At 32.6% G+C, this 27,228-nt stretch overlaps 4 protein-coding genes across 16 annotated transcripts; 3 read left to right on the top strand and 1 right to left on the bottom strand.

The window, feature by feature from the left end:
* Positions 1-1,144: 1,144 nt before the first annotated feature.
* On the top strand, positions 1,145-15,987 carry LOC122622910 (calcium/calmodulin-dependent protein kinase type II alpha chain). 12 transcript variants are annotated; one of them, XM_043801608.1, is made up of 17 exons: positions 1,183-1,342; positions 3,045-3,060; positions 3,520-3,685; positions 3,748-3,842; positions 4,892-4,951; positions 5,627-5,681; positions 5,974-6,299; positions 6,397-6,491; positions 6,551-6,673; positions 6,735-6,861; positions 7,458-7,550; positions 9,850-9,906; positions 12,198-12,263; positions 13,728-13,806; positions 14,421-14,515; positions 14,572-14,686; positions 15,404-15,987. In XM_043801608.1, the coding sequence occupies exons 3-17, from the start codon at positions 3,621-3,623 to the stop codon at positions 15,546-15,548; spliced, it is 1,596 nt and encodes a 531-aa protein (XP_043657543.1). In that variant the 5' UTR covers positions 1,183-1,342; positions 3,045-3,060; positions 3,520-3,620; the 3' UTR covers positions 15,549-15,987. The 12 variants fall into 12 exon arrangements, with proteins under 12 accessions (XP_043657544.1, XP_043657543.1, XP_043657542.1 ...); XM_043801609.1 differs by lacking the exons at positions 1,183-1,342; positions 3,045-3,060 and adding an exon at positions 1,145-1,160; XM_043801607.1 differs by lacking the exon at positions 3,045-3,060.
* Positions 15,988-19,018: 3,031 nt separating this feature from the next.
* LOC122622837 (ATP synthase subunit beta, mitochondrial) lies at positions 19,019-21,509 on the bottom strand. Its single transcript, XM_043801399.1, has 3 exons — positions 21,365-21,509; positions 20,359-20,670; positions 19,019-20,308 (listed from the first exon to the last, which is right to left on the bottom strand). Exons 1-3 carry the CDS (start codon positions 21,426-21,428, stop codon positions 19,167-19,169), a joined length of 1,518 nt encoding a protein of 505 aa, XP_043657334.1. The 5' UTR covers positions 21,429-21,509; the 3' UTR covers positions 19,019-19,166.
* A 464-nt stretch (positions 21,510-21,973) lies between these two features.
* Positions 21,974-23,126, top strand: LOC122622870. Of its 2 annotated transcripts, XM_043801493.1 has the most exons (2): positions 21,974-22,319; positions 22,596-23,126. In XM_043801493.1, exons 1-2 carry the CDS (start codon positions 22,065-22,067, stop codon positions 22,938-22,940), a joined length of 600 nt encoding a protein of 199 aa, XP_043657428.1. In that variant the 5' UTR covers positions 21,974-22,064; the 3' UTR covers positions 22,941-23,126. The 2 variants fall into 2 exon arrangements, with proteins under 2 accessions (XP_043657428.1, XP_043657427.1); XM_043801492.1 differs by having other exon boundaries at positions 21,975-23,126.
* A 1,837-nt stretch (positions 23,127-24,963) lies between these two features.
* LOC122622891 (mpv17-like protein) lies at positions 24,964-25,759 on the top strand. The gene has a single exon (XM_043801539.1). It carries the CDS (start codon positions 25,168-25,170, stop codon positions 25,672-25,674), a length of 507 nt encoding a protein of 168 aa, XP_043657474.1. The 5' UTR covers positions 24,964-25,167; the 3' UTR covers positions 25,675-25,759.
* The last annotated feature ends 1,469 nt before the right edge of the window (positions 25,760-27,228 follow it).

The raw sequence follows: 27,228 nt of genomic DNA, 5'->3' as shown, positions 1-27,228 counted from the left end.
TTATTTCTTTGATATCAGAAGTTTTAGAGTCTACTTAATTTCTAAATTGAAGAACTTCATTAAAATAAACAAGAAAGAACGCTATAGTCGAGTTCCCCGACTATCTGATACCCGTCAGCTATTCCAAGTGCGAAGACTCTTCTTCAGCACATACAGTTTTTGGCGGTTTTGTGGGCGTTAGAGTGGGCGTGGCAAAAACTTTTTAGCAAATCGATAGAAATTTACAAGACTAATATAAAAATGAAAAAATATCAAAACATTTTTCAAAAGTGTGGGCGTGGCAGCTTTGGGCGGTTTGTGGGAGTTAGAGAGGGCGTGGCAAAAAGTTTTTTGGCAAATCGTTAGAAATTTACCAGACTAATACAAAAATGATAAAAATATCGAAACATTTTTCAAAAGTGTGGACGTGGCAGTTTTGGGCGGTTTGTGGGCGTTAGAGTGGGCGTGGCAACATGAATCGACAAACTTGCGCTGTCCCTGGAGTCTGTATGCTTAATCTCAACTTTCTAGCTTTTGTATTTCCTGAGATCTCGACGTTCATACGGACGGACAGACGGACGGACAGACGGACATGGCCACATCGACTCGGCTACTGATCCTGATCACGAATATATATACTTTATATGGTCGGAAACGCTTCCTTCTGCCTGTTACATACTTTTCAACGAATCTAGTATACCCTTTTACTCTACGAGTAACGGGTATAAAAATATAAATTATTATTAAAATATAAATTAAATAAATTTAATTTATTTTATTTCTGTGTTTTTGTGCTTAAATTTTAGCGCATGTTAAAATATGGTGAAACATTGGTTTTAGCCTAGCGTTGCCTCATTGTAATGGACAGGGTTAGGGAATAACGGCCTGAAAGAAAAATTAAGATAATAAGAAATACATTGTTTTAGAAATACATTTTAAAGACGGTTAGCAAGTATCTTGCACCACCCACCTAATAATGGTCAAATGCGGTGGTAGTTTAAGACATGGATACGTACCTATGTACATACATTAGTGCGCAGGCGCTCCTGAAACGACATTTTGAGAAAATACGAAAAAAAGCTTTTCTCTCTGGAAGTTTCATCGAATCAAACGCGGCCGCAAAATCTTGTTAGTCAGTATTGAATTTGATTTTCAAGCAAACAGAAGTTCTAAAAATTTCGGTATCTAGCTGTGTTTCTCGTGTTCTCCCAGCTCGCTAAAAAAACATATACATATACATATACACCTACTTAAATAGTTTTATAAGAATTTCTGAACAAAAATTTATCAGATCTTCTCGGTTGCAGAGACGTACAAAAAATATTGATATTTGTCGCACTTCAAAAGTACACATCAATTATAGGTACTAAATTGATAAAAAAATGTATATACAAATGTGGACACATATATATAAGTATATATATAATATATGTATACATATTTATATAAGTATACATATCTATATCAGTGTATTACTCTCCTGATACAATTTTGGGTCAACACAGATTCAAAAATATACACCAATTTACATATATTTCATCTATATATGGTCTGTTACTGTGTATATACCAACAAATATTAAATACTTTTTTGTGCGTATAACGCACAATTTAATTATTCACACGCCTCCCATATAGCTTAAAAGGACATATTTGTATTAAATATCTGTACACAATTATTTGCATTTGTCCAGTTACGCAGTAGATAATTATTGTTGCACTATATACATAAAAAAATTATTTTGATTTGCATAGGAAAATATGGCACATACTTACAAGTTAGGATTTTTGTTTTATTTTATGTTTTTTGCAAGTGTTTCACTTACTAGAAATGGTCCTTCCCAGAGCGAATAATGGTTTTAGTAATACTTCTTTTAATGTTTCATGCAAATAGTATTTCTATTTCTCGTACATATGACTAAATAAAAGTGGATTATTTGCAACAAGTCATTTCCAAGACCCTGAAATATCCTTGCTTAAAGGGGTGGGGCTTTTTACCATTAAGCTCTATCAAAAAAAGCTCCGTTGCAAGAAACCTGCAAAGGATACATACTTATACATATACATACATATGTACGTACAAGCCTATAACTGCGCCCCAGATACATTCTCATAATCAGGATTTTCTCTTTTTTCAACATTATCCAAAAACACCTGTCGCTTTTTTTTAATTGATTGAATTATGTCTTTAAATGGTAAATACTATATATGACAAATGAAAATTATTTAAAAACAGGACAATAATGATTTGATTACAAATTCTAAACTTTTTGTTACATTTGCCTTGACAACATAATATTATTTGTATATTATTTTAACATTGCTTGGGTCATACCAACAGGACCGTTTCTACCGGAAATACGGTAGGGAACAACATTTCATGAGTAGGCAGAAAACAAGAGAGAACGCTCGACAATCAGATATATTTTTGGAAATCAAAAAAATTAAAAAAAAATAATTTAAAAAAAATTAAAAAATATAAATTTTTGTAAGCGTCAGAGTGGGTGTGTTTTTCGTATACCAATAGAAAAAAAATAGTAAAACAAAAAACATGTACAAAAAACATATGTATGATATACATGTGTGATATATTTACCAGGAACGTTAATATTAATGTCTTAATGCTTGTTTGATGTATTGATAAGCTGACTATCATAATTACAATTCTGAAATAGTTAGGTATTTTTCTTAAGGCGAATATGGTGATATGGATGTCGATGTAAGGCCCGTTTAAACTAACGCGGAGCTAAGGATACATATGTATGTAGATATCTTCGTTATTTTGGTATAACACACTGATGTACATGGGCAAAAGTTAAATGTAGTCCTGGTAATGATTGGACCCCTTATTTTAAATAACCGAGTATTCATTACATTTTTGATCTATCGTATGCCGTGCCATCTCTAGGCAACAACAAAGCTATCACATCAAGTAAAGATATCAATAATCAGGCATTTGCGAAACCAGCACATGTATGTTTCTTGCGATAATAATTAGACGTTTTGTGTTTTTTCGTATGTATTGTCACATGAACATACCGCCACCATCAAACTCTCCAAATGGAGGTGGAGTTATCCAATTGTAAGCAGCGTGCCTTAAGAGTAATCACATGAATTACTAACACTAAAAAAAATCCCCTGCAGTATAAAATAACAAAATCCTTGTTACAAACCATTTAAAATAACTATGTACTGCTTCGACTGCACTGAAAACTATAGTCTGAAATCGATCGCAAGGAACTACCGCATGGGATCGCGCGGCATGCTTTTGATTTTACCGATATGAGTTTCAATAAAGGGAGATACCTAATCCTTGATCTAAATACTTTTGAATTACATTGGCGTGTTGTGCTTTACGAGCTCTATGTCCGTACCTCTTTGCAATCCATAGAACCAGCGCTGTCTGAAACACTTGTAGCAGTTTGTTGTTTACTATTAGAACTTAATAATATTTAAAAAGTTCATATTTAAGTACATTTGAATTACGTTTGTATGCATGTACCTTTGTATGTCTAAAACTAAAACTTTTTCTTATGTATAGAAATTATTTAGAAAATAAGAAGTGAAACTCCTGAAAAGTCAAATCTGGAGAAAAGTTACAGATTTTAAGTCGCAATAGATTTTCTTAAGTGTGCCATCGCGATGGCTGCACCAGCAGCCTGTACGCGTTTTTCTGACAATTACGACATCAAAGAAGAGTTGGGAAAGTAAGTTTAACACAACAAGGCCAATAAATGTATTTTAATAACCCGTCTTTAAATATTTTTAGAGGAGCATTCTCAATTGTGAAAAGATGTGTCCAAAAGTCGACTGGATTCGAATTTGCTGCAAAAATTATAAATACAAAAAAATTAACAGCCAGAGGTAAGGCTTTCTGTGTTTTATGCTGAAAATCCCATATGCTATGCCAAAGTTTTTGAACAGACACTAAATTATTTTCAATAATGTGTAATGAAACAATTTATTGAACAGTCTGTATAAAACATTACAGGATTCTACTCTCACACTGCAATCGTTAAAGATAAAGTTATACTTTATTTATTGTCATACAACTATTGTACAAAAATTTAAAAAAGGGAATGTGTAATAAAATAGGTAGACATAAAATCTTTAAAGCAAACTAACAATAAGATTTAAGTAGTTGATAATAGTCCATTATCATGTGATCCTACTTCAAATTATATAAGAGAGAGTCCTAAAGTCTAACGCCACGATGTAATATTAGCATGCATGAGAAATCGAGTGATGTAGCAAGCAGAATTAGTGATGAGTAAGAAAAATGGTTTACCAAAAAGCTTTTAGTTAACTTTAAATCCAATTCTAATAATAGAGTTTTAGCGCGTACATTTGTAGATAGATTATCTATCAGTTCGCAGTGCCTATTACATACATTTAAGGAATCTTCAATACCGTTAAAATTAGAAATAAAATAAACAAAACGTTTCGTTTCGTCACAATGGTGTGGACGTGAGTCGGTTGAATAGTGCATATTGGGCAAAGTCCATAGTACACAGTGAGCTTTCAAAAAAAAAGAAGTCCTGTCAAATTTACTTTACCAAAAAGATTTCTTTATTTTTACTAATAAGGCATTTAAAGGTGTCCAATGCTTTTTTTTCGTATATTTTCTTAGTCGTCCGTATCAATTATGCTACACTAATGAACGTCTTCGAATGTCCGTGTTAAATATAGTAAACGACGTTATACTTTTTGGTATTGAACGATCAAATATTTCAATAAATTTTCAATTTTTCCAGAGGAGCTACAAATTTGCTATTTAATATTGGGATTCCGTTTCAGTTTTATATATGTGATTAATTTGATGAATTTGAATTTTACTAGAAATGTACGTTTCCCAATGAGAATATATTAACCTGTACTGATTTACATATATTTATGATTTGATATGCTTATAGACTTTCAAAAACTGGAACGTGAAGCAAGGATCTGTAGAAAGTTACACCATCCCAACATAGGTATGCAACGTGTCCCATATTAATATAATTTGCTTAATATTATTCTTCAAATACAGTACGATTTTTCTTAAAATATATGATCTACTCATAAGAAGACACCAATGTTGGAACATAATTAAACTATGTTTTCTCATTTTTGGTCGGATACGATTGCTTTTACCTGTTAGTTTGCATCATGTGTAATTTTTAAACGGTGTAGACTCAAACGGCTATATAAACTCGCATTGTGATACTGATACAGACTGCACTAACGGTCACAACACAAATAAGGAAAAGACGTCTGAAACTATAGTTGATAGAGTAATCTACATCTGCAAGCAACACTTCATCCCCTGATCCCTAAAACCAATTATGTTCTTTAAGTAATTAAAGCCGCTTCCGATATACATGTAAATTACCACCGCTCTTGTAAAACATAACAAAAACCAAACCCATACAATAGTCTTTGAAAGGAAGATCTCACCAATCCTAACAATAAATTTACTTACACGGACAGTTCGAAACTAGAAGCAGCACTTCCTGCAGAGTCACCGACAAAGTATATAATATCTTTAAAATGTATCAAATTTAAAATACATTTATTTTGTTACCCTCATAGGCCTTTAATCACCAGTAAATCAAAACTTTAAATAAAAATGTATAAAACTAATAAATTTGTACTATGTACAATTTCAGTGCGGCTACATGACAGCATACAGGAGGAGAACTATCACTACCTTGTTTTTGATCTGTAAGCATTAACCTGCAAAATATTTCCATTGCCCATTCCCAAAATATGAGTTTCTAACAAATACTTGTAAATGTTGCAATGACTTGACTATTGTTTATTGAGATTCGTACTTCATCCTTTTCCCTCCGATCGTTCATACTGGGATATGAATATGAATCAAATTTTGTAAGCGAAATATAATTTCTTTATTAATAATAAAGAGATGACTTCCGCTGTCGCTACTTAAATATACCCTAAATCTAAAGTAAGAGCTTCTACTGCAAAATTTGACTATGCCTACATACATTTGCAGTGTAACCGGTGGTGAACTTTTTGAAGATATCGTTGCACGCGAATTTTATTCAGAAGCTGATGCATCACATTGTATTCAACAAATATTGGAATCAGTCAATCACTGCCACCAAAATGGTGTGGTGCATCGAGATCTGAAACCAGAGAATTTACTATTAGCTAGTAAGGCAAAGGGTGCAGCAGTGAAACTCGCTGACTTTGGTCTAGCCATTGAAGTTCAAGGCGATCATCAGGCTTGGTTTGGATTTGCCGGCACTCCAGGATATCTTTCGCCTGAGGTATTGAAAAAGGAGCCTTATGGCAAATCGGTAGACATATGGGCATGTGGTAAGCAATTATAATTCTTATAACACTTGCATGCACTTGCATAACAAACGGCAGTCGTATTAAACAATTCTAAAACTATTTTATATTTTTTGTTCAGGGGTTATTCTTTACATACTTCTTGTCGGTTATCCACCGTTTTGGGATGAAGATCAGCATCGACTGTACTCGCAGATAAAAGCAGGAGCGTATGATGTAAGGAAACTAGAATAATTTATGTCTATTTAATATCTTTAAATATGGTTTAATTTTAGTATCCGTCTCCCGAATGGGATACGGTTACTCCAGAAGCTAAAAATCTTATCAATCAAATGCTAACGGTTAATCCAAATAAGCGAATAACCGCAGCTGAGGCTTTAAAACATCCGTGGATTTGTGTAAGTACAGACAAATTAACGTTTAATTATACATACAAATAATGCAAATTTATTGTTACAGCAACGAGAACGTGTGGCTTCCGTTGTGCATCGCCAAGAAACAGTAGACTGTCTCAAGAAATTTAATGCGCGGCGCAAACTAAAGGGAGCCATACTTACAACCATGTTGGCTACCAGAAATTTTTCGAGTATGTAATTTAAATTAATTTTGATGACATGACTATGGTTATCCCAAAGTAATACAAACAAGACAACAGAGAACGGTATAGTCGATATTATCGATTATCATATACCCGTTATTCAACTTGTAAAAAATAGTTCTTAAACATGTATTTTCTACCCTTTCAGAGGGTTTGAATTTCGGTATATAAATAGTCGGAACATTAATTGATAACAAAAAAGAAAGCTAGCTTCGCCAAGACGAATCGTAAATTCCCATGCAGTAATTGTATAACTATAATGAGAAGTATTATATTATATACCGATATTGATCATATTAAACCGAAAATATGAATTTACCTTACTCAACTTTGAAAATCGAATAAAAGATAAAGGAAAAGTTTGACTAAAATACTCCGGCAAGGTAAACACGCGCGGTATTAAAAACTATTTTTTAAAATACATTCGGTAAGTGGGGGTCTCGTTCCAGGTTTAGGTTTACGTAAATTTAGAAAATTTGGGTTAAGGAAATCTACTTCTTCATTTCATTGCACATACATTTAATTACATAATAAATCTTTGAAAGGATTGTGACTAAAAATGTAACTGTATATTTAATTTACAGGCAGAAGTATGATAACTAAAAAAGGTGACGGATCACAAGTCAAAGAGTCAACCGATTCATCTAGCACTACTCTTGAAGACGATGATATAAAAGGTAAGTACATAACATTTGTATTCAATTTTTATTTATGGTAACCAAGTAGGTAAAGAAAACGTAGTTCAGAAATCACTATCAACCACTAGAGCTTTAGACCAAGGCAGAACTGGGTATTTAATTAAAGTGTAATAGAGCAGTTAACGTTCGGAAAATTTTTATTTACGTTTGTTAATTAAATTTGTGTGTGCTAGTTTACTTTCTTAAAAGAAGACGTTATGTGGTCAGATTTCATATAATTACACAATTAATACTCTTTACCTTTTAATGAAACCTTTAGGCTGCATGTATTATATAAAAATATATTTAAAAAATCTCTTTATATTGAAGCTTTATTCAACATTTATTTACCTTAAATTAGCTTAATATTAATAGAAGCCGATAGTTTCTCTAAAAATTTGGTAAAAATGGCCAGTTTTAATTAATTGATTGTACTTTACTCAACACTTAAGCGTATTGTTAAAATAATTATATCGATTTTTAAAAGTGTCATTAATAATGTATTTTCTGCACGCCATTGCTTATACTTGAATAATAAAGTCAATAAAAATGTTTGCACCTTTTAATTATAATACAATCTGAAAAATATACGATAAAAATAATATTTTTTTTAATTTCCTGAAGCACATTTATATTGTCGTATTTGTAAAGTCTTTATCCTGTTATATACATAAAGATTAATCTAGCTTTCTCGAATTTAAATAACATAATTTATTCACGATATTAATTATACCCTTACAGAGGGTTTGCAAAAATTTGCAACGCAGTAAATTACTCTATAAAAAGTTTATATATTCTTGATCAGTATCAACAGCCGCGTCGATATTACCATGTCCGTCCGTTCGTTTCTACTGAAAACTAGACTCTCAAAATGTTGTAAAGCTATCTGCATGAAATGATTTTCTATTGCAGTTAGTATATAAGTAAAAACTGGCCGTATCTGGACACTATATAATATAGCTGTGTCATGGGAATGGACAAAAAACACTGATGGAAAATTTTATATATTTTATTTAAATGATTGTAAATACGCATTCGAAAAATAAAAAGTTGCAATTGGCAAAATTTTTGGATTTTCGTTGGCGTTTAAAAATAGAAATATAATTTTTGTTTCATTTTTGAGGTCCTATATCTTTCAATCTTTATTTTAGGTATTTCTTCCTTATAAGTATATGCATCGTAATCAAGTAATTCATTGAAGCTTTCCTTTGTTGTATTTGATCATAATAAATTATAATTCGGTTCACACACGTTTTTTTTTATTATATGTAATTTCGGTTTTAATTTGATCAAAATCCTTTTACTGCAAGGGTATATAAGCTTCTGCTTGCCGAATTAAGTTTTCTTTCTCGTTTTTTATATAGCTTTGTATTTGTATAATGAAAAGAACACTTCTTTTGCTCTTCTAAAATATTATGCTCATGCTACAAATATTCAAGCTTGATCGTCTCGCCTATTGGTATCTATAGTATAAGTCACATGGGTGGAAAGAGATCTCAGAGTGTGTTAGGCTTGGAGCCTACTTCAACAGCCATTTTTTTAATAAAACAGCTGAAGCTAAAAAAGTTCTCTTCTAAGTCTTTTTGATAAACCCTCTACTTAAGGTGAAAACTTCTAAGACGCACCGTTTCCAAATGGCCTTTCCATGACATCGTTTGTATAAAATTAGAAATTAATTAATTATATTTACAAATAGTTTACAGATAAAGAATAATCGATTGTAATAACACCTAGGTGAAGTGTAAAATATTAAAACTCAACGAAGTTTCATAAAAATACCGACTTATTAAACCACTTCAAGCTACATATGTATGTGCTTTGAACGTGTTGTATTCGGTACTATAAAAATAGAGTTATAAAATCAACTAGTACTCACATTAACCAAACAATTGGCGATATACCAGTTTTGATACATTTCACATTTTTGTTGACAGGCTTTTAGAAAACACAATAAATCAATAACATATGTAAGTAATTGATTGATTGTAATAAAGTTTAGCCATCCTATTTTCGGCATATTTCACACCAAAAACGCATTCAACGCAACTGGATTCTTGGTCATTAAATTTACATATCTAAACCGTTAACAACTGTTTGGGCTTTCGAATGCGTGTTTTCAATTAATTTTAAGACTTTACTGAGGTATAAGTAACAGCTAAACTTCATTGCATATACTATATAACAGACCGAGTGTTTTAAACTAAATCACATAAAAAACAACTCATTATTACTACGTAAAGGAAACATTGAAACGATTGCATTTTCAAAAAATGAAATTTTTGTACATTTTTTTTCCTAGAAGATAAAAAAGGAACCGTTGATCGCAGTACCACAGTCGTATCAAAAGAGCCTGAAGGTAAATGTAAACATGAATTTTGGATTATTTGGTAAAACAATTTTTTCTTTGCATATTTGTAATTGAAACATTCATTTTGCCAACATCCAATTATTATTTATGAGATCCGTAATTTAGTATTTTTGTTAGTATAAAACGCTGGGTTCAAAATACTACCTGAAAATAATTAACCAATGAATATGTTAGTGTAGAAACATTGCATAGTCGTATCATGCATTCCTGCCTGCGTGACATTAATTTCGCAATTTATGCGCTTTTTGTTATTTTTAATCAGACTAGTTTATATTTAAGAGGTTGGTATCTATCCACGTCTTATATTGGTTTTTATTTCAGCTTTAAATCTTCTGCATTTGGATTGAGACTTCAATGCAACAATATATGATATTATTCACTTAATTTTATCGTTACTACTACAATAAAATTACAACTTTATAGCTTCGATTAAAAGGGATTTTTGATTTTTAAGATGACGAAAATAACTATCAACTGCCAACTGTCTTTGTTATTAAATATGAAGTATAGTTGGCTTGGTTACGCTGTTCAAAAACATAAAAACTATGCTCTCTTTTCTAATTACTCGTAGAATAAAGGTAGAAGGAAGCGTATATATATGTATATACATATATGATCAAAAGCGGAAGACTATATATAAATAGCTGCCATAGAAAAGGTCGCAAAATTAATTGAAAATAGAGAAAACGCAATAGTCGAGGTTCTCAACTATCAGATATCCGTTACTCAGATATTGGGATTGCAAAGAAAAAATTTCACAAGTTATTAAAATAAAAATACGAAAAACAGCGGTTTGTGGGCGTTAGAAAGAGCGTGGCCAAAATTACTAAAAATAAAAATACAAATATTAAAACATTTTCCAAAAGTTGGCAGTTTTGCTCGGTTTGTGGGCGTTAGAGTGGGCGTGGTAACATCAGAAACCAGGAACAAACTTGCGCTGCGTCCATGTCTCTAGAATCTGTAAGCTTAATCTCAATTTTCTAGTTTTTATAGTTCATGAGATGTGGCGTTCAAACGGACTGACATGGCCAGATCGCCTCGGCTATTGATCCTGATCAAGGATTTTTAAACTTTACATACATATATGGTCGGAAGCGCTTCCTTCTGCCTATTAAATGCTATTCAACATATCTACGAATTAACTGGTATACAAATTAATAAATTAAAAAAAAATCAAATTGTGCATACATATCTTCTGCAATATTTTTTTAATAGGCCAGCACGGTACATTAGGTACATTTAAAAATGAAAAGCAATAAACCTTTTTTTCGTTCCAAATAATAATGGCATAAATACAAGAATGGAAGCTAGCTTCGGCAAGTCGAAGCTTATATACCCTTGCAGTAATTATATATTTAGGAAAACAAATTAAATTCCGAGTTACCAATTTATGATCGAAAACGACGAATAATTATTTCTTTTCTAATATTTGCAAGTAATTTTGTGACCTTAACCAAAGCAGTTACATGATATAGTAATCCGATTCAATCAATTTAAAACCGAAAATTTTTTTGTCAAATAGCTGTTAATATAAATATTGTTTAAAGTATCATTTTATTTATCACTCATATGTATGTATATCTACAGAATTTACACATTTATATTTTCCTAAGGTTCCCAAGTCAGCTGTGACGGACATTATATCGACTCTGCTGATTATTGCTGATAAAGAATATATATATTTTATATGGTCGGAAAATGTCTACATTACTGCATTGCAATCTTCTGTACCTCTGCAAGGGTATAACAAGTAGTTGACTTATTATATGGCTTATACTTTTAAGTATATATTCTAAAAAAAAGAGAACAATGTTTGGCTACTTACAAGCTAGATCTTTACTTTAAGGGTGCTTGAGGGCATGACTATTAATTTGAGCCTTTCTAAAATATTAAAAATTAAAGCGAATTAAATGCTTTTTTACATCTAGTCCATTGCATATTAAATGCTAATTCGGGTCTTTTTTGGTGAAGAATGTGTTTATCCAGGAAATTAGACTAAAGCTTGTATATCCAAAGGGTTTCTTGACAAGGTTAGAATTTTTTCAATCAAAATCCAATTATCCAATAAATACACTTATTCAAAAATTACAGATTAAATTAAATGCCTATTCGCAAAAACACTATTACAGTTCGTAGACTTTGATTTATCACATATTCTTAACCACTTAAACATTCTTATTGCATCACAAAATGTATTTTTATTTAATAATTTGTATTTAAAACATTTATAATTTGTATAAAACATTGATTTTTATACAAATAAAAAATGTGCGTTTTAGATATAAGGATACTGTGTCCTGCAAAAACTTGTCAGCAAAATACAGGAAACTCGCAGTGCTCTTCAGGTATGTATGTATACCAAAATATGAGTTTCAAAGTCAAAGGCTTTTACGCTTAAAGTCGCATTTTATAACGGTTGTTGGTGTAGTGTCAAGTTAAATAAATTAAAATATTGTACTGTCCTCTGCTAAGGGGAAAAAAAGTATTTCTACAGCTGGTTTTCATTCAGAAAGCACAAAACTATATATTTGTAAAGGATAATTTATAATCGATTGCTTTTATAATGCATGCGAACCATATTTTAACCATACGCAAGACCTTTATATTTAAGATGAGAAATTAATACCACAAATATAACGTTATCTGTGAAAAAATCGTTTGTTTAGTTCCCCCTTATATTTTCATTAATACGAGTATATATATAATTGCATTCAATGTGATCAAATAGTTGAGTAATTGGACAGAATGGTTTATGTGTGTGCCGACTGCTGTTTTTTTGCTGGCCTAACTAATTTTACATTGTTTGTTTCCCCTTAATAGCGTTAACTAAAAAAAGCAGAAGCAACATCATAGATTGCTGTAGTCGGCTTCCTTGAGTACCAGATAGTTACTTAGCTAAAGGGAGGTAGTGCGCCAAAGTATATTTGTTAATCGATAGAAATTAAGCGTTAGTCAAGTTCCTTATCGGAGAGTTATTGAAAACATAAATGAAAACATTTACAACAAATTTTTTAAAATTGTGCTTGCTAGTTTTTCTTGTTTTGTGGGCGTTATAGTAGGCATGTCGAATAAACATATAAAAATGTATTTAAATTTTGTGTACACCTTTTTTTGGTTCATATATAAAGTCCTGATATCAACTTCAGTGAGGACATTTTTTTTATTTAACTGAATAAATACAATATGCAAAAGATACTAATTCGGTTCGCATCATTAAAATATTTATATGCCTTTTTATGAATCGTACGGAATAAGTTAATTGTTTATAAGTTGTTCGTTTGTATTGACCGGCTTGGGTGGTTTTTCAGCGTTAGATTGGGAGTGGCGAAAAATTGTTTGCGTATCAATAAAAATGGGTAAATGTGTGTGCGTGTCAGTTTTGGGCGGTTTGTGGGCATTTGAGTGATAATATTAACATACGCTTGCTACATAAGCTTGTTTTTGAAATCTGCATGCTTATCTTACCTTTCTAGCTGTTATGGTTCCTTAGATCAAGGCGTTAATACGAACAGACCGTTCGACTAGCTAGTTATCCTGATCAAGAATATATGTATACTTTATAGGGTTGGAAAAGCTTGCTTCTACCTGTTTTATACTTTTCAACGAATCTAGTATATCCCTTTACTCTACGAGTAACGGGTACCCTTTGAAACAAACGGAAAATACTATAAAAATACGTAATTTTTTTTTAATTAAAAATACTATTTACAGCGTATACTATTAAACATTTTTAATACTGACATTTTGATAAACTTACAACTTTTTAAAAAATAAATAAAACTAACAATTATTTTTTTTTACCAACAAAGCAGCTAGACGACAAGAAATAATAAAGATAACTGAGCAGTTGATTGAGGCAATTAACAGTGGCGACTTTGATGGATACACGTAAGTCGAAACTGAATAATAAAAGAGTGTTAAAATAAGAACTCAAGAATCGATAATTATAGTGTAAATTATATTGATAATTACAATAAAAAATTAAGTTACGTTACAAACGTCACCAAAATTCTGTTTGAAAAACCAGTCTATAAAGTAAGCTAAATTTATTTTGGATATAATTTGTAGCGAAACTCAAACTGCGCCATTCGAATTGATTATATTCATAAAATGGAAATGGAATTTTTAATAACATACAAGATTTTTTATATCCTTGCAGAGGGTAGATATGTATATTTCGGTCTAAAGTTTAAGACAAAGTTAAAGAGATTTGGGCCCTTCTTAAGTGATTATAAATATGTCAAAAGTCTGACATGATCGACCCAGCTAGTAATTCTGAAAACCCTTTGTTCTACCTGTTACATACTTTTGGAAACTATATTTATACTTTAACAATACGATTAGGGGTTACAAATATGAATATTTGTTATATAATAAAGACTCTTCTTGTTATTTTGTATCCAATTAAATATTTCTACCAAATAAAACTTGAACTATTAATAGTATCGGAACTTAAAACTCTAGTAAATTATAAAGTAATCTATATTTCTTCCTTAACTTAGCAAAATATGTGATCCGCATCTAACTGCCTTTGAGCCGGAAGCATTGGGTAACCTTGTAGAAGGAATTGATTTTCACAAATTTTATTTTGAAAATGGTAAGTTCGATAAGGTATTCTTCGCAAAATACTTGGATATAAAAATCTCATTCCAGTTCTTGGTAAAAACTGCAAAGCTATAAACACAACCATTTTAAATCCTCATGTGCACTTACTTGGTGAAGAAGCCGCTTGCATTGCCTATGTCAGACTTACACAGTACATTGATAAGTAAGTAAATAATATCTATATAAAAATATTATATAATAATAATATAATAATATAAAAAAAAAAATATAATAATATAATAATATAATAATATAATAATATAATAATATAATAATATAATAATATAATAATATAATAATATAATAATATAATAATATAATAATATAATAATATAATAATATAATAATATAATAATATAATAATATAATAATATAATAATATAATAATATAATAATATAATAATATAATAATATAATAATATAATAATATAATAATATAATAATATAATAATATAATAATATAATAATATAATAATATAATAATATAATAATATAATAATATAATAATATAATAATATAATAATATAATAATATAATAATATAATAATATAATAATATAATAATATAATAATATAATAATATAATAATATAATAATATAATAATATAATAATATAATAATATAATAATATAATAATATAATAATATAATAATATAATAATATAATAATATAATAATATAATAATATAATAATATAATAATATAATAATATAATAATATAATAATATAATAATATAATAATATAATAATATAATAATATAATAATATAATAATATAATAATATAATAATATAATAATAATAATATAATAATAATAATAATATATATAGTATATAATATATTTATAAAATAATAAATCCATACAAATTTGTTTATTACGCAGGCAAGGACATGCACACACTCATCAGTCCGAGGAGACGCGAGTCTGGCACAAACGAGATAATAAATGGCAGAATGTTCACTTTCATCGAAGTGCATCTGCCAAAATAAGCGGAGCAACTACATTCGATTTCATACCCCAAAAATAGTGGGCATTAATCAATGGAATATAAACTGTCATTATGCACATGTCAAGGAAAGTGCTATATTTATTTTTAGAGAAAGCAATGGTTTATTGCAAATAAAGATGCTAGTGCAAATTTTAATATTTTATTTACCTTTTGAAGAGTCTAGTGTGGCCCCTATTATTCTATGTTAAAATAAAAGATACCACTAAAAGCATATATCACATTTTAGATATCACATAGAACCACATTTACTTGAGAAATTTAAAAAGCAAACACAAATTAAAAACAGAAACATTGGTACATAAAATATTTGATGTACGTGTCGTGGTACCAAGTGTAAGCATAAACGTTCTCAATTGCAGAATCAAGTTTATTATTTAACTATTATTAATGTTGAAATAAAATTGAAAACTTTGTATCTATTGGAGCAAGTAAAATAAATTCCAAATACTTTAATTAATCGTCTCAAAATAATTGCAAACAATTTAGAAAACTTGTATCATCTACTAGGATACGAAAATTTTTTGTTTGCGCAGTCCGCTTATTCTCGTTCTTAAGATAAATACACACATATAAAGTTTATTAAAACGTGAGTACAGGCGTTTAAAATTACTGAAGTTAGCACTATCAATCTATAAAACTGTAAAGAATTAGGTTATAACAATAAAACACATACAATTTGGAAAAATTAAGTACGTTTAAACGGATGAATAAAATTAGCTAAGAAATATAAAACAAAATCCAAATAATTGAAATTATGCGACTACTTTAAATTACTTCTATGTATGTACATCTACTTCGGCATTTGGTCCGCATCTTAAAAAATTTCAAAACTTAGCTTAAGAACACTTTCTTAATTCACCATACTTGTTTTTTAATGTTGGCCAAACCTTTTATATACAATTTTCTTTATATAGAAACACCATTTATTATAATTTGTGTTTAAAAAGATGTTTAAGTTTTAAAAATTAATCTGTTTTCTATTTATAGATTATTAGATAAATTTCCCTTTTGTTCTAGGAATAGTTTGCTCAGCTTTATAAAAAAACATGCCATTAGAGCTTTTTTTATCAAGTATGCTATAGCAGAATGGGAACTCGAAAATAAAAACATCGCTACTTTATTTGAAAGCAATGCCTACAAATCCTTACATTTAATTTTTATTATTTTAATTTTCTTTTTTTTATATTTTTATTTGTTAATATCCATATACCAAAAGTACACCCAATCGGACCATTTTTAAGTTAATAGGCATAACAATCAATAATGTTAGTATCACCATAACTCGGTCTTTTCCAATAAATGTTGATAACAATTAAAAAATGTGTACTTGGCACAGAGATAAGTTTAAATGCATAGAATTTGTAAAGATATTTTAGGTTGTGCTACAGTAAAAAGAATTCTTGCGACGCGGGAAAATACCGAAACGTGTCGCAACATTGAGGATACATACAAAGGTTCTTAAGTTTTCGCTTTATATTGTGTTTAAACCTAATGTATTTGCTCGTTTATGACATTCAATAAGATAAACAAGACAAAACTTATTTTTTCTAACATGAAAGATACGACTAGTCTTATATGATGTGTTTTCTAATTTTTCTTATTCTCTAAACGTGTATTAGATTAAGCCTTCTTACTAATGAATATTTTTTTGTTATGAGCATAACTGCGAAAGTAAATTCTATGTATGAGACTTTATCATCGTAAAATGATTATAAATTTTACCTGATAGTATATGTTAAAAGAAAAAGTTGGACTTAAACACCTTTAAAAAATTTGTCAAATATATCTTTACTTAAAAGTAAAAAAGATTATAGGAAAAGGGAATGTTGGAATTACGATTTAAATAAAGTTGTACTTTAGTTGCATTCTACAGCTATTAATAATTACTCAGCAATTCCCTTACCAATGCTTTGAAAGTATTTATGATTCTTTTTTTTAGCCCAATACTATTGGTCAATATACTCGCATTATCAAAAAGTAAGTGCAGTTGCTTAAATTCAAATTTTAGGACCTTAATGTCTTCAAAAATCAATTTTCATAATAATTATACGATAAAATTATACGAACAAGCTTTGGATTTAATATATTGATCGAAGAGCTTTCGCTCCTAAGGTAAAAACCTTTATAATAATAACCGAATAGAATTTTTGTTTCTCGACGTATATTTAAATAATTAAATTAATTCGGCAGAGAATGCAAATTGCCTAAACAACTTATTTTGGTTAGTGGATATCCTTTATATTTTAAGGGAAATCAAAGCATAATACAATTTTAAGCCCACAAAGCAAAGTCCATAATACAACTTAATAATTCCAAATACTACAAAAATTATTCCATATATATGATTTATTAAATACAAATAAATAAATAAAATGATAATAATCATTTACACTGATCGCGTGCGGTTTTAAATTCTATAGGAAACTAGTTTAAGGCTTTTATATGTATTTATGTTGATTTTAGTTTCGGAGACTCAGACTGAATGTTCGGCATTCCCAATGAAAGTTCGGGAAGACAATCTGAAGCAAACAAAACATCTCAGCAACATAATTAGTGTTATGGTGTAACCACTATATAAGTATACACACAAAAGAAGACTGCAGTGGCGAAACTCAGCGTGATGTTTCCAGTTTCACCAATAGATCCTAAGAAGGGTAGGAATTCAGGCGAATAGACATTAAAATATCTTTTTAAAGTAATACTAATATCCGACATTTCCGTCAACATTTTACAGGTTAAATATTTAGACCCGTTACGTGAATAGTTAATGGGTATACTAAATTCGTTATACAAAAAACATTGTCACGCCTACAATATATTAAAATGTGATATTTGCTGTATTTTCCATGCCGATTTTATTCCTATGTCTAGCTAGCACTCCCACTGGCAAGGTAACGGGTATCTGATAGTTGATTAAATCAACTATAGCGATCTCTCTTATTGTATAAACAATATTTCGTTAGTTTAATTTTCCGACAGCCTCAGTCGAATTTGTGCTTCGCACCAACACTAGCTGAAAAACAGGTATCTAATAGTCGGGAAACCCGGCTATAACATTCTCTTGTTATACCCGTTAGTTGTAGAGTAAAAGTGTTTACTAGATTCGTTGAAAAGTATGTAACAGGCAGAAGGAAGCGTTTCCGACCATATAAAGCATATATATTCTTGATCAGGATCAATAGCCGAGTCGATCTGGTCTTGTCCGTCCGTCTGTCTGACCGTATGAACATCGAGATCTCAGGAACAGCGCAAATTTGCCAATTCATGTTGCCACGCCCACACTTTTGAAAAGGGTTTTGATATTTTTTCAAAAGTCTCGTAAATTTCCCTTGATTTGCCAAATCTTTTTGCCACGCCCACAAACCGTCAAAAACTGTCAGTGTGGAAATTTCTCCGTCGCACTTCCCCTAGCTGAGTAACGGGTATCAAATAGTCGGGGAACTTGACCATAGCTGGCCCTCCTGTTTTTATTTTAATCGAGTTGATCATAATGTTTAAATAGGTTTTATTGAGTTCTTCGCGTGTATTGAATTTAATTTGATGTTACAAAGTTTATTAAATTCAAGGCATAACATTCAATGCTAAATGGGTTATAAGTTGGTATTACGACTTTGAAGATTTGTCCAACACACCTTTTTAGGCAGCTTCCTTTGCCAGGCGGTCAGCCTTTTCCACAACTTCCTCGATTGGGCCGACCATGTAGAAAGCAACTTCAGGTAGATGGTCGTAGTCCCCAGCTAAAATCGCTGAGAAGCCTTTAATGGTTTGCTCCAGGGGCACTAGTTTACCAGCATGCCCGGTAAAGACTTCAGCAACTTGGAATGGCTGCGACAAGAAACGCTGAATCTTGCGAGCGCGAGCGACTGTGAGCTTATCTTCCTCAGACAGTTCATCCATTCCGAGAATAGCTATGATATCCTGAAGGGATTTATAGTCTTGCAAGATTTTCTGCACACCACGGGCAACGTTGTAGTGTTCTTGTCCAATGATGTTCGGGTCCATGATTCGAGAAGTCGAATCCAGTGGATCCACAGCAGGGTAAATACCCAGTTCGGCAATCGCACGCGACAATACAGTGGTGGCATCCAAATGAGCGAAAGTAGTAGCAGGAGCAGGATCGGTCAAATCATCAGCGGGCACATAGATGGCTTGAACAGAAGTAATGGATCCCTTTTTAGTGGTGGTAATACGCTCCTGCATAGATCCCATGTCAGTAGCCAAGGTTGGCTGATAACCGACGGCGGATGGAATACGACCCAACAAAGCGGACACCTCTGAGCCAGCTTGAGTGAATCGGAAAATGTTGTCGATAAACAGCAACACATCCTGTCCTTCTTGATCACGGAAGTACTCTGCAACGGTCAGTCCAGTTAGAGCGACACGGGCACGAGCACCTGGCGGCTCGTTCATTTGGCCATAAACTAAAGCCACCTTGGAGGTCTTGTCCTTTAGTGATATAACACCACCCTCAATCATCTCATTGTACAAATCGTTTCCCTCGCGAGTGCGTTCACCAACTCCCGCGAAAACCGAGTATCCACCATGAGCTTTAGCCACGTTGTTAATAAGCTCCATAATCAACACAGTTTTGCCCACACCGGCACCTCCGAACAAACCAATTTTACCGCCTTTGGCGTAGGGAGCCAGGAGATCGACGACTTTGATTCCAGTCACAAGAATCTCTTGCTCAACAGACATCTGAACGAATTCAGGAGCCTCGGCGTGAATAGCTGCAGTCTTGTCAGTATCAATTGGTCCACGCTCATCGATGGGTTCACCTGAACAGAGAATTTCTTAAGCTCTTTATGTTTTAACTTAATTTACTTACCAATAACATTGATAATGCGACCCAGGGTTTCGGCACCAACTGGAATACGGATTGGATACCCAGTATCGAGAACTTTCTGTCCACGAACCAAGCCCTCGGTACCATCCATGGCTATAGTGCGTACGGTATTTTCTCCCAAGTGCTGAGCCACCTCAAGCACTAGCCGAGGAGAACGGTTGTCCACTTCCAAGGCGTTCAAGATGGGCGGTAAGTTATCATCGAACTGGACGTCGACGACAGCGCCAATTACGGCCACTATCTTTCCATTTGCGGCAGCCGCAGCCTTTGCAGCCTTGGCAGCATGGCTACGAGCTAAAAAACGGAGCAGTTGCTTAATCTGTTTAAAATCGTACTTAGTCAAAGAATACGCGTCCAAAAAATAGAAAAACAATTCCAAAGAAAAATAATCTAAATCAGGCTGGCCACATGGCCACTGCAGCCAGGGCTTGGTAATAAATATATTATTAAGTCTAACATTGTATGCTAGGCTCGATTTGTTTAATTAATAAATAATATATGATGGGCCGTTGATCGGGATCAACAAATATACTTTATGGGATCGGAACATTTTTAATATATTTTTGCATGCCTATGCTGGGTTTTTTTTTTAATACGCAACTCGTAAAGCTAATAATCGGTAACATATAATTTTTTTTAAGAAGAAGAAGAAAATGAAGAGTCGCTTACAATATAGTTCGAAACTTGTTCTTAGCTTAAAAAGCCATACACACAAGCGCACGATTTAATTTGTTTTCAAAAGTCGTTTAATATAAGGACGGTTTTGGTCAACTTATTCAGCCAAATATATGTTATAACACAAAAGTAACCTTAAATCAATTCAAATTATCGTTATGTAATATTTTTTCTCGCTCGTAACATTTTATTGAATGATAGGTTATGTTCGACAACTGCTCTTTAATTTAAAGCATATACTCTTCTTGTGCTGAACCTTTCCATTTAATACAATTTTTCTTAATCAAAGATTTGTAGTATTTCTGCTACTTACACAATTGCCCCAAGAACGGCAGCAAATTCTTATCGGCTTTAGAGGCAGCACGTAACGCGAACATTTTTCTCGGACTAACTGAGAAGTGTGGGAGCGAGCAGAAGACCTAGTGATGAGCTAATCGAAAAAGATACTACTATTGAGTATTTTCCTTTGCAAAATACTATTGCAGTTTTAGTATTTTTGTGTATTCAGACTATAATCTAGACCTATTTTGTTCTTACCAGAAAAAGAGAGAGTACAATGGCAACTATTAAACAAAAAATTGTTGCTACCATTTATAGGCACCTCATTTGTCAATATCCGATGCTTTCTTTAAAAGATAATAATAAAACAAGATTGTGGAATATTTTTCATAATAAACATTTTGTCGGTTTCTTTGTTTGCAGCAGAAATATATTTAAAAAAATAAAAAAAATTCTAATAAACTGGTTGATATAGGAAACTTTAGATTTACCATTTTTGGTAAAACCCTCTAGTTTAGCGGGAAAACAGCTATATCCATCCCCTTTTACCCATCACTAGAACCCAATGGTTTATCTATGTTAGGGGGTGCTAATACAAACGAAAATCCAATGTAAGCCTCCTTAATACATTTTAAAATTATCGATGCATCGATATTTCTTATTTCTTTATTCCACCTCTACTGCACGTGTGCTTTTGGTAATTTTTTAAAAATATTTGGATTTCCGAACGCCCCATGAAAAAAAAAATGGAGGAAAATCTTTTTCGACGCCAGGCGAAAGAACCTCGGCGCCAATTTCTGGAGGAGGAACAGTACGAGGAGATGACCTCGGACGTGGCTGCTCGCGAGTGCTGCGGCGATGCTTTTTACGACTTTGATGGTCACACCGACGACGCTTGGCTGATGCAGTGTCCCAAGGGTACAGATCCACTTCTGATAGCCGGCAAGCGCATAAAGCTGCCTGGGAGGAAGAGCATAGGCGATCTCCAGGTGCGTGCTGTCAAAAACTCGACGCTGCAGAGCGAGGCAGTGGGCTATATGAGCTCCAAGGGTATCTATGCACTCCGGAGAATACCCCTTGCCGGCTATGTAGTAGTCAGCAAGCGCCTATATAATAAGCAACCGGTAACAGGTCAGAAGGATGAGCTCATTCCCGCTGACGTAACGCCACCCAAGTACCTATTACGAGTTCGCCATCCCTTATTCGGGCGCAGCTACAAACATAGCATCCAATTACCGAAGATGATTTCAATGTCTCTTTGTCAGGCGGACGAAAAAATCCTGGAAGTCACTGCCAAGATGTGGCGCACTGCTAACTACTACAATATCCGTAGCAAGCTGCTTAACACCACTCAAACGCTAGAACAAAAAGAGAACGATGTGCGGCAGTCGGTGCTTACCGGGCGCACGCCACAGTTCATGAAGGCAACCATTATCCCAGACCTTTTTGCCGAAAAGGAAATCGAAGAAAAAGTACTGACCCCGGCAGGCGATGCTAGTCCCGCCAAAAGGCGAAAAAAATATAATTCAGACGGTCACGAGAAAGGGGAAATACTGGAGGAAAATGCTATCGCCAACAAGAAAAAAAAGAAGCATAAATCAAATCATTAAAGCAGAATTGAGTTTAATATAGTGGAATATGAAAAAACGTGTCAAACGTACATTTTTAACCAAATTTGTTTTTTTTTGTAATAATTGCATAAAAAGTCGTCAAAATAAATCAGTAGCGGAGAAAGGGTGGTGAAGGTAACGAATAAAGGAAGCAAATATACAGTAAATTAAAAAATACTAAAAATACGCTTTGTCAAGGCTAAAAAAGCTTTTGGGGTCAATGAAACCGATTTATTGTGTCCTAAAATTATTTTAACAGTTCTATAGTATCACTTTGAAAAACCCCCAAGGAAAAAACCTAAAGTAACTAATTTCCTACGCCTAACTACTGATGTTAGTGTTCAGCAGAGGTAGATTACCTGCCTCTTTAAAAAATTTAGTTACTAAATAATATTTAGTAAATATGTATATGATTAAACGTTGAAAATAGGGCTGTTGATAATATATCAAAATATCAATTAATCGATATTTTTTCCTAAAAATGATATTTATATCGTTATTATACCCGTTACTCGTAGAGTAAAAGGGTATACTAGATTCGTTGAAAAGTATGTAACAGGAAGAAGGAAGCGTTTCCGACCATATAAAGTATATATATTCTTGATCAGGATCAGTAGCCGAGTCGATTTGGCCATATCCGTCTGTCCGTCCGTATGAACGTCAAGATCTCAGGAACTACAAAAGCTAGAAAGTTGAGATTAAGCATACAGACTCCAGGGGCATAGACGCAGCGCAAGTTTGTCGATTCATTTTGCCACGCCCACTCTAACGCCCACAAACGGCCCAAAACGGCCACGTCCACACTTTTGAAAAATGTTTCGATATTTTTTCATTTTTATATAAGTCTTATAAATTTCAAACGATTTGCAAAAAAACTTTTTGCCACGCCCTCTCTAACGCCCACAAACCGCCCAAAGGTGCCACGCCCACACTTATAAAAAATGTTTTGATATATTTTCATTTTTGTATTAGTCTTGTAAATTTCTATCGATTTTCCAAAAAACTTTTTGCCACGCCCACTCTAACGCCCACAAAACCGCCAAGACTCCTTCGCACTTCGAATAGCTGAGTAACGGGTATCAGATAGTCGGGGAACTCGACTATAGCGTTCTCTCTTGTATATATATATATTTTTTTAATATCGATATTGCGATATTTTTTTTTTGATATTTTTTTATATTTTTCCTTTGTTCACTTTGATTTCCAAAGTGATACCGAGTAAAAGTGAACGTGGTAAAATGAACATAAAATTCAATTACAATGATAAAAAAACGGGACTGCAAAGTGAAAACTCTGCGACCGAATTATTAATACAACTGGAAACTCTTCAAAGTTGTCTTTGCACCTTAAAAGCCGAATGACAGACACACATATAACACAACGAGTCTTCCTAAAATCACTTAATTCTAAGTACTGGTAGCATTATAATATGAAACTTATATAAACACAACGTATTATTATCTGCATTATAAATATAAAATCCATGAACTTAAATAAAAACAAGAGAGAACGCTATAGTGGGCGTTATGGTGGGCGTGGCAACACTAATCGATAAACTCTTGTTGCGTCTATGTTTCTGGAGTCTGTATGCTTAATCTCAACTTTCTAGCTTTTGTAGTTCCTGAGATCTCGACGTTCATACGGACGGACAGACTGACATGGCCATATCGACTCGGCTATTGATCCTGATTAAGAATATATATATTTTATATGGTCGGAAACACTTCCTTTCGCCTGTTACATACTTTTCAACGAATCTAGTATACCCTTTTACTCTATGAGTTATACAAATAAAGTTAATAAGACACTTTTATTTATTGTAGAAAAATAAATTTTATTTGAAAATAAAAAATATCAAAAATATCAAATAAGTCGATATTTTTTTGTGATATTTTAAATATTATCATCATTTTGTTTTGATAAAAAAAATATCATCGATACAATATTTTTTTAATATTACGACATCCCTAGTTGAAAACCATTTTAAATTCGACTTTATAAAGATTCATTTTAGAGATTTCTTATTCGGCACGCAACAATTATTCAGAGTTGCCAATTTTTATGGCAGCTGCTGACTGTAAACGACGTCTTTGCTTTTAATAGACAACCCTTTAAAATTACACGAACAATGCTCGCAACAGCAAGTCGCTTTTTCAGTAAAGTGTATTAAATGTTCGATATAAAACAATTCGGAACGGGCTTTGAAAGAAACTGATCTCTGATAAAGATGATAAGACTAAAAGCGTACCTGAAGGATGGCCTCAATGTGGCGGCGGTAATGGGTCTGGGCGATGCTATAGCCCAGTTGCTTTTCGATAAAAAACCGTTTGACGAATTGGATGCGGGGCGAACACTTCGATTTGGCATCCTTGGACTGGTCTTCGTTGGCCCAGCTTTGCGGCGGTGGTACCTTTTTTTGGAGTCCCGGGTTCCCGAAACTTATTCACCAATGCGGCGCGGCGTTACCAAGATGCTGGTTGACCAGACCCTCTTTGCGCCCCCTTTTACCATGGCCATGTCCTTCCTGGTGCCACTGGCCAACGGGGAGCCCATCGACCGAATCCGGCAGCGCATTCTTGACAGCTACCCCTCTATATTGGTCCGCAACTACATGCTTTGGCCGGCCGCACAGATGTTTAACTTCAGGTTTGTGCCGCTGCCTTACCAGGTGCTCTACGCCCAGTTCATCGCCCTCGTATGGAACTGCTACCTCTCCCTGATTCTTAATAGCTAGGGCACTAAGTGTCCTTATCCGCATTAGTAATCCCGTGCCGATGTATCCAATTAAATATATTATTATCACATGATTATTAGCTCGACACCTGATTTCAGAATAGATATATTGTTTCTTAAGGATTTTTCGGCGGAAAGACTTGGCTGGTGTTAAAAAACGTGCTTTACAAAAAGGATAAAACAAAAAATATTTGCCATACTAGGATTTATATATAAAAATATACATAATATATATTTCTAATAAACCGTGTTCCCGTTTCCATTTACGAAAGATTCACACTTGAATTTGCCAGACCTTTTAAAAGGCACTTCAAACAGATTAGCACTGACTCATATTTGCCTCTGTTTTGCTGGGTTGTTTTTCAAAATATTTATTATGTCATGCTTGTTCCTAATGTCAAACAAAAAATTGACCAATTGAAATTGGCAGGACCTCGCTTTTTCGAAATTTTTTTTTTATTATTTTAATATATGTCTTGTCGGTTTAATCGATTTGCCAAAAATATTTGGCCACGCCCACTGTATCAATCCACAATAGCAACATGCTGTCCCACCCAAGATTTTGAAATATGTTTTTTTTTTGTAAATTAATGTATTACCAATTTTTATTAATATGCCAAAAAATGTTGCTTATCTCTAGCGATATGCCAAAACCAATTTTAAAATTGCTACTTCGCAATCGCACTAGGTGAGAAACGGGTAAATCTTTTTCCTGTGACAGTTTTAATCGGCTTGTGGGCGTTTGAGTTAAATAACAAACGTCTGCATGCTCTCTAACCTTTATATATTTCCGAATGTTCCGAATATTCCGAATCAATTCCCAGACTACCTTCTTATTCTACGAATTACGTGAATAAAAATTAATTTTTAAAAGTGCTTCAAAAGGAAGAATATAATCATCCCTAAAGCCTGCACGAAATAATTTTGTGCAAGCAATTGTATGGCGTACGCATCTCATATTTTAATATTTTGGCTTAGCCAAACTTTTGATTGTAGTCACTGTTGTTTTCGATCAGCATTGTAAGTCAAAAATTCTGGACAACGTAAGCAAAATCATAGGAAATGAAACTTATGGTAGTTTTTAGACGCTGAAATAGGGAAGCAATCGTCAGATCAACTTAAGTGATCGATTAATGTGGTTTCATAATAAATTGATAAATGATAGATGTGATTACATATAATAGATGTGATTTGATTACAAAATTTGATCACACAAAATTTGCCGATATTTATTATTTAATTCACAATCAGCGAACAATATTGGTCAAACTATATATGCATTTTGAGCACTGCGATGGCTATGCATTAATTAGCTATCGGTCTAAAATTCTTAACGTGAATTAGTTTTTCACGAATATGCTAAGTCGTGTTTTCAGCGGAAACAAATCATTATAGACTCTTTACACTTACACAAGTTTCGTTTAGTATATATAGAAAACGATTGTGAATATGATGTTCTTATTTGAATAAAGATTCGAATACTTTTAATTTGATAAGAATGGTCATTCAATAGTCAAGATAGTTTTGGTTAGAGAAACCACTTTACTGAGAAAAA

Source organism: Drosophila teissieri, chromosome 4, assembly GCF_016746235.2.
Source record: "Drosophila teissieri strain GT53w chromosome 4, Prin_Dtei_1.1, whole genome shotgun sequence".
Classification (NCBI taxonomy): domain Eukaryota; kingdom Metazoa; phylum Arthropoda; class Insecta; order Diptera; family Drosophilidae; genus Drosophila; species Drosophila teissieri.
This window is presented reverse-complemented; position numbering and strand designations above follow the sequence as displayed.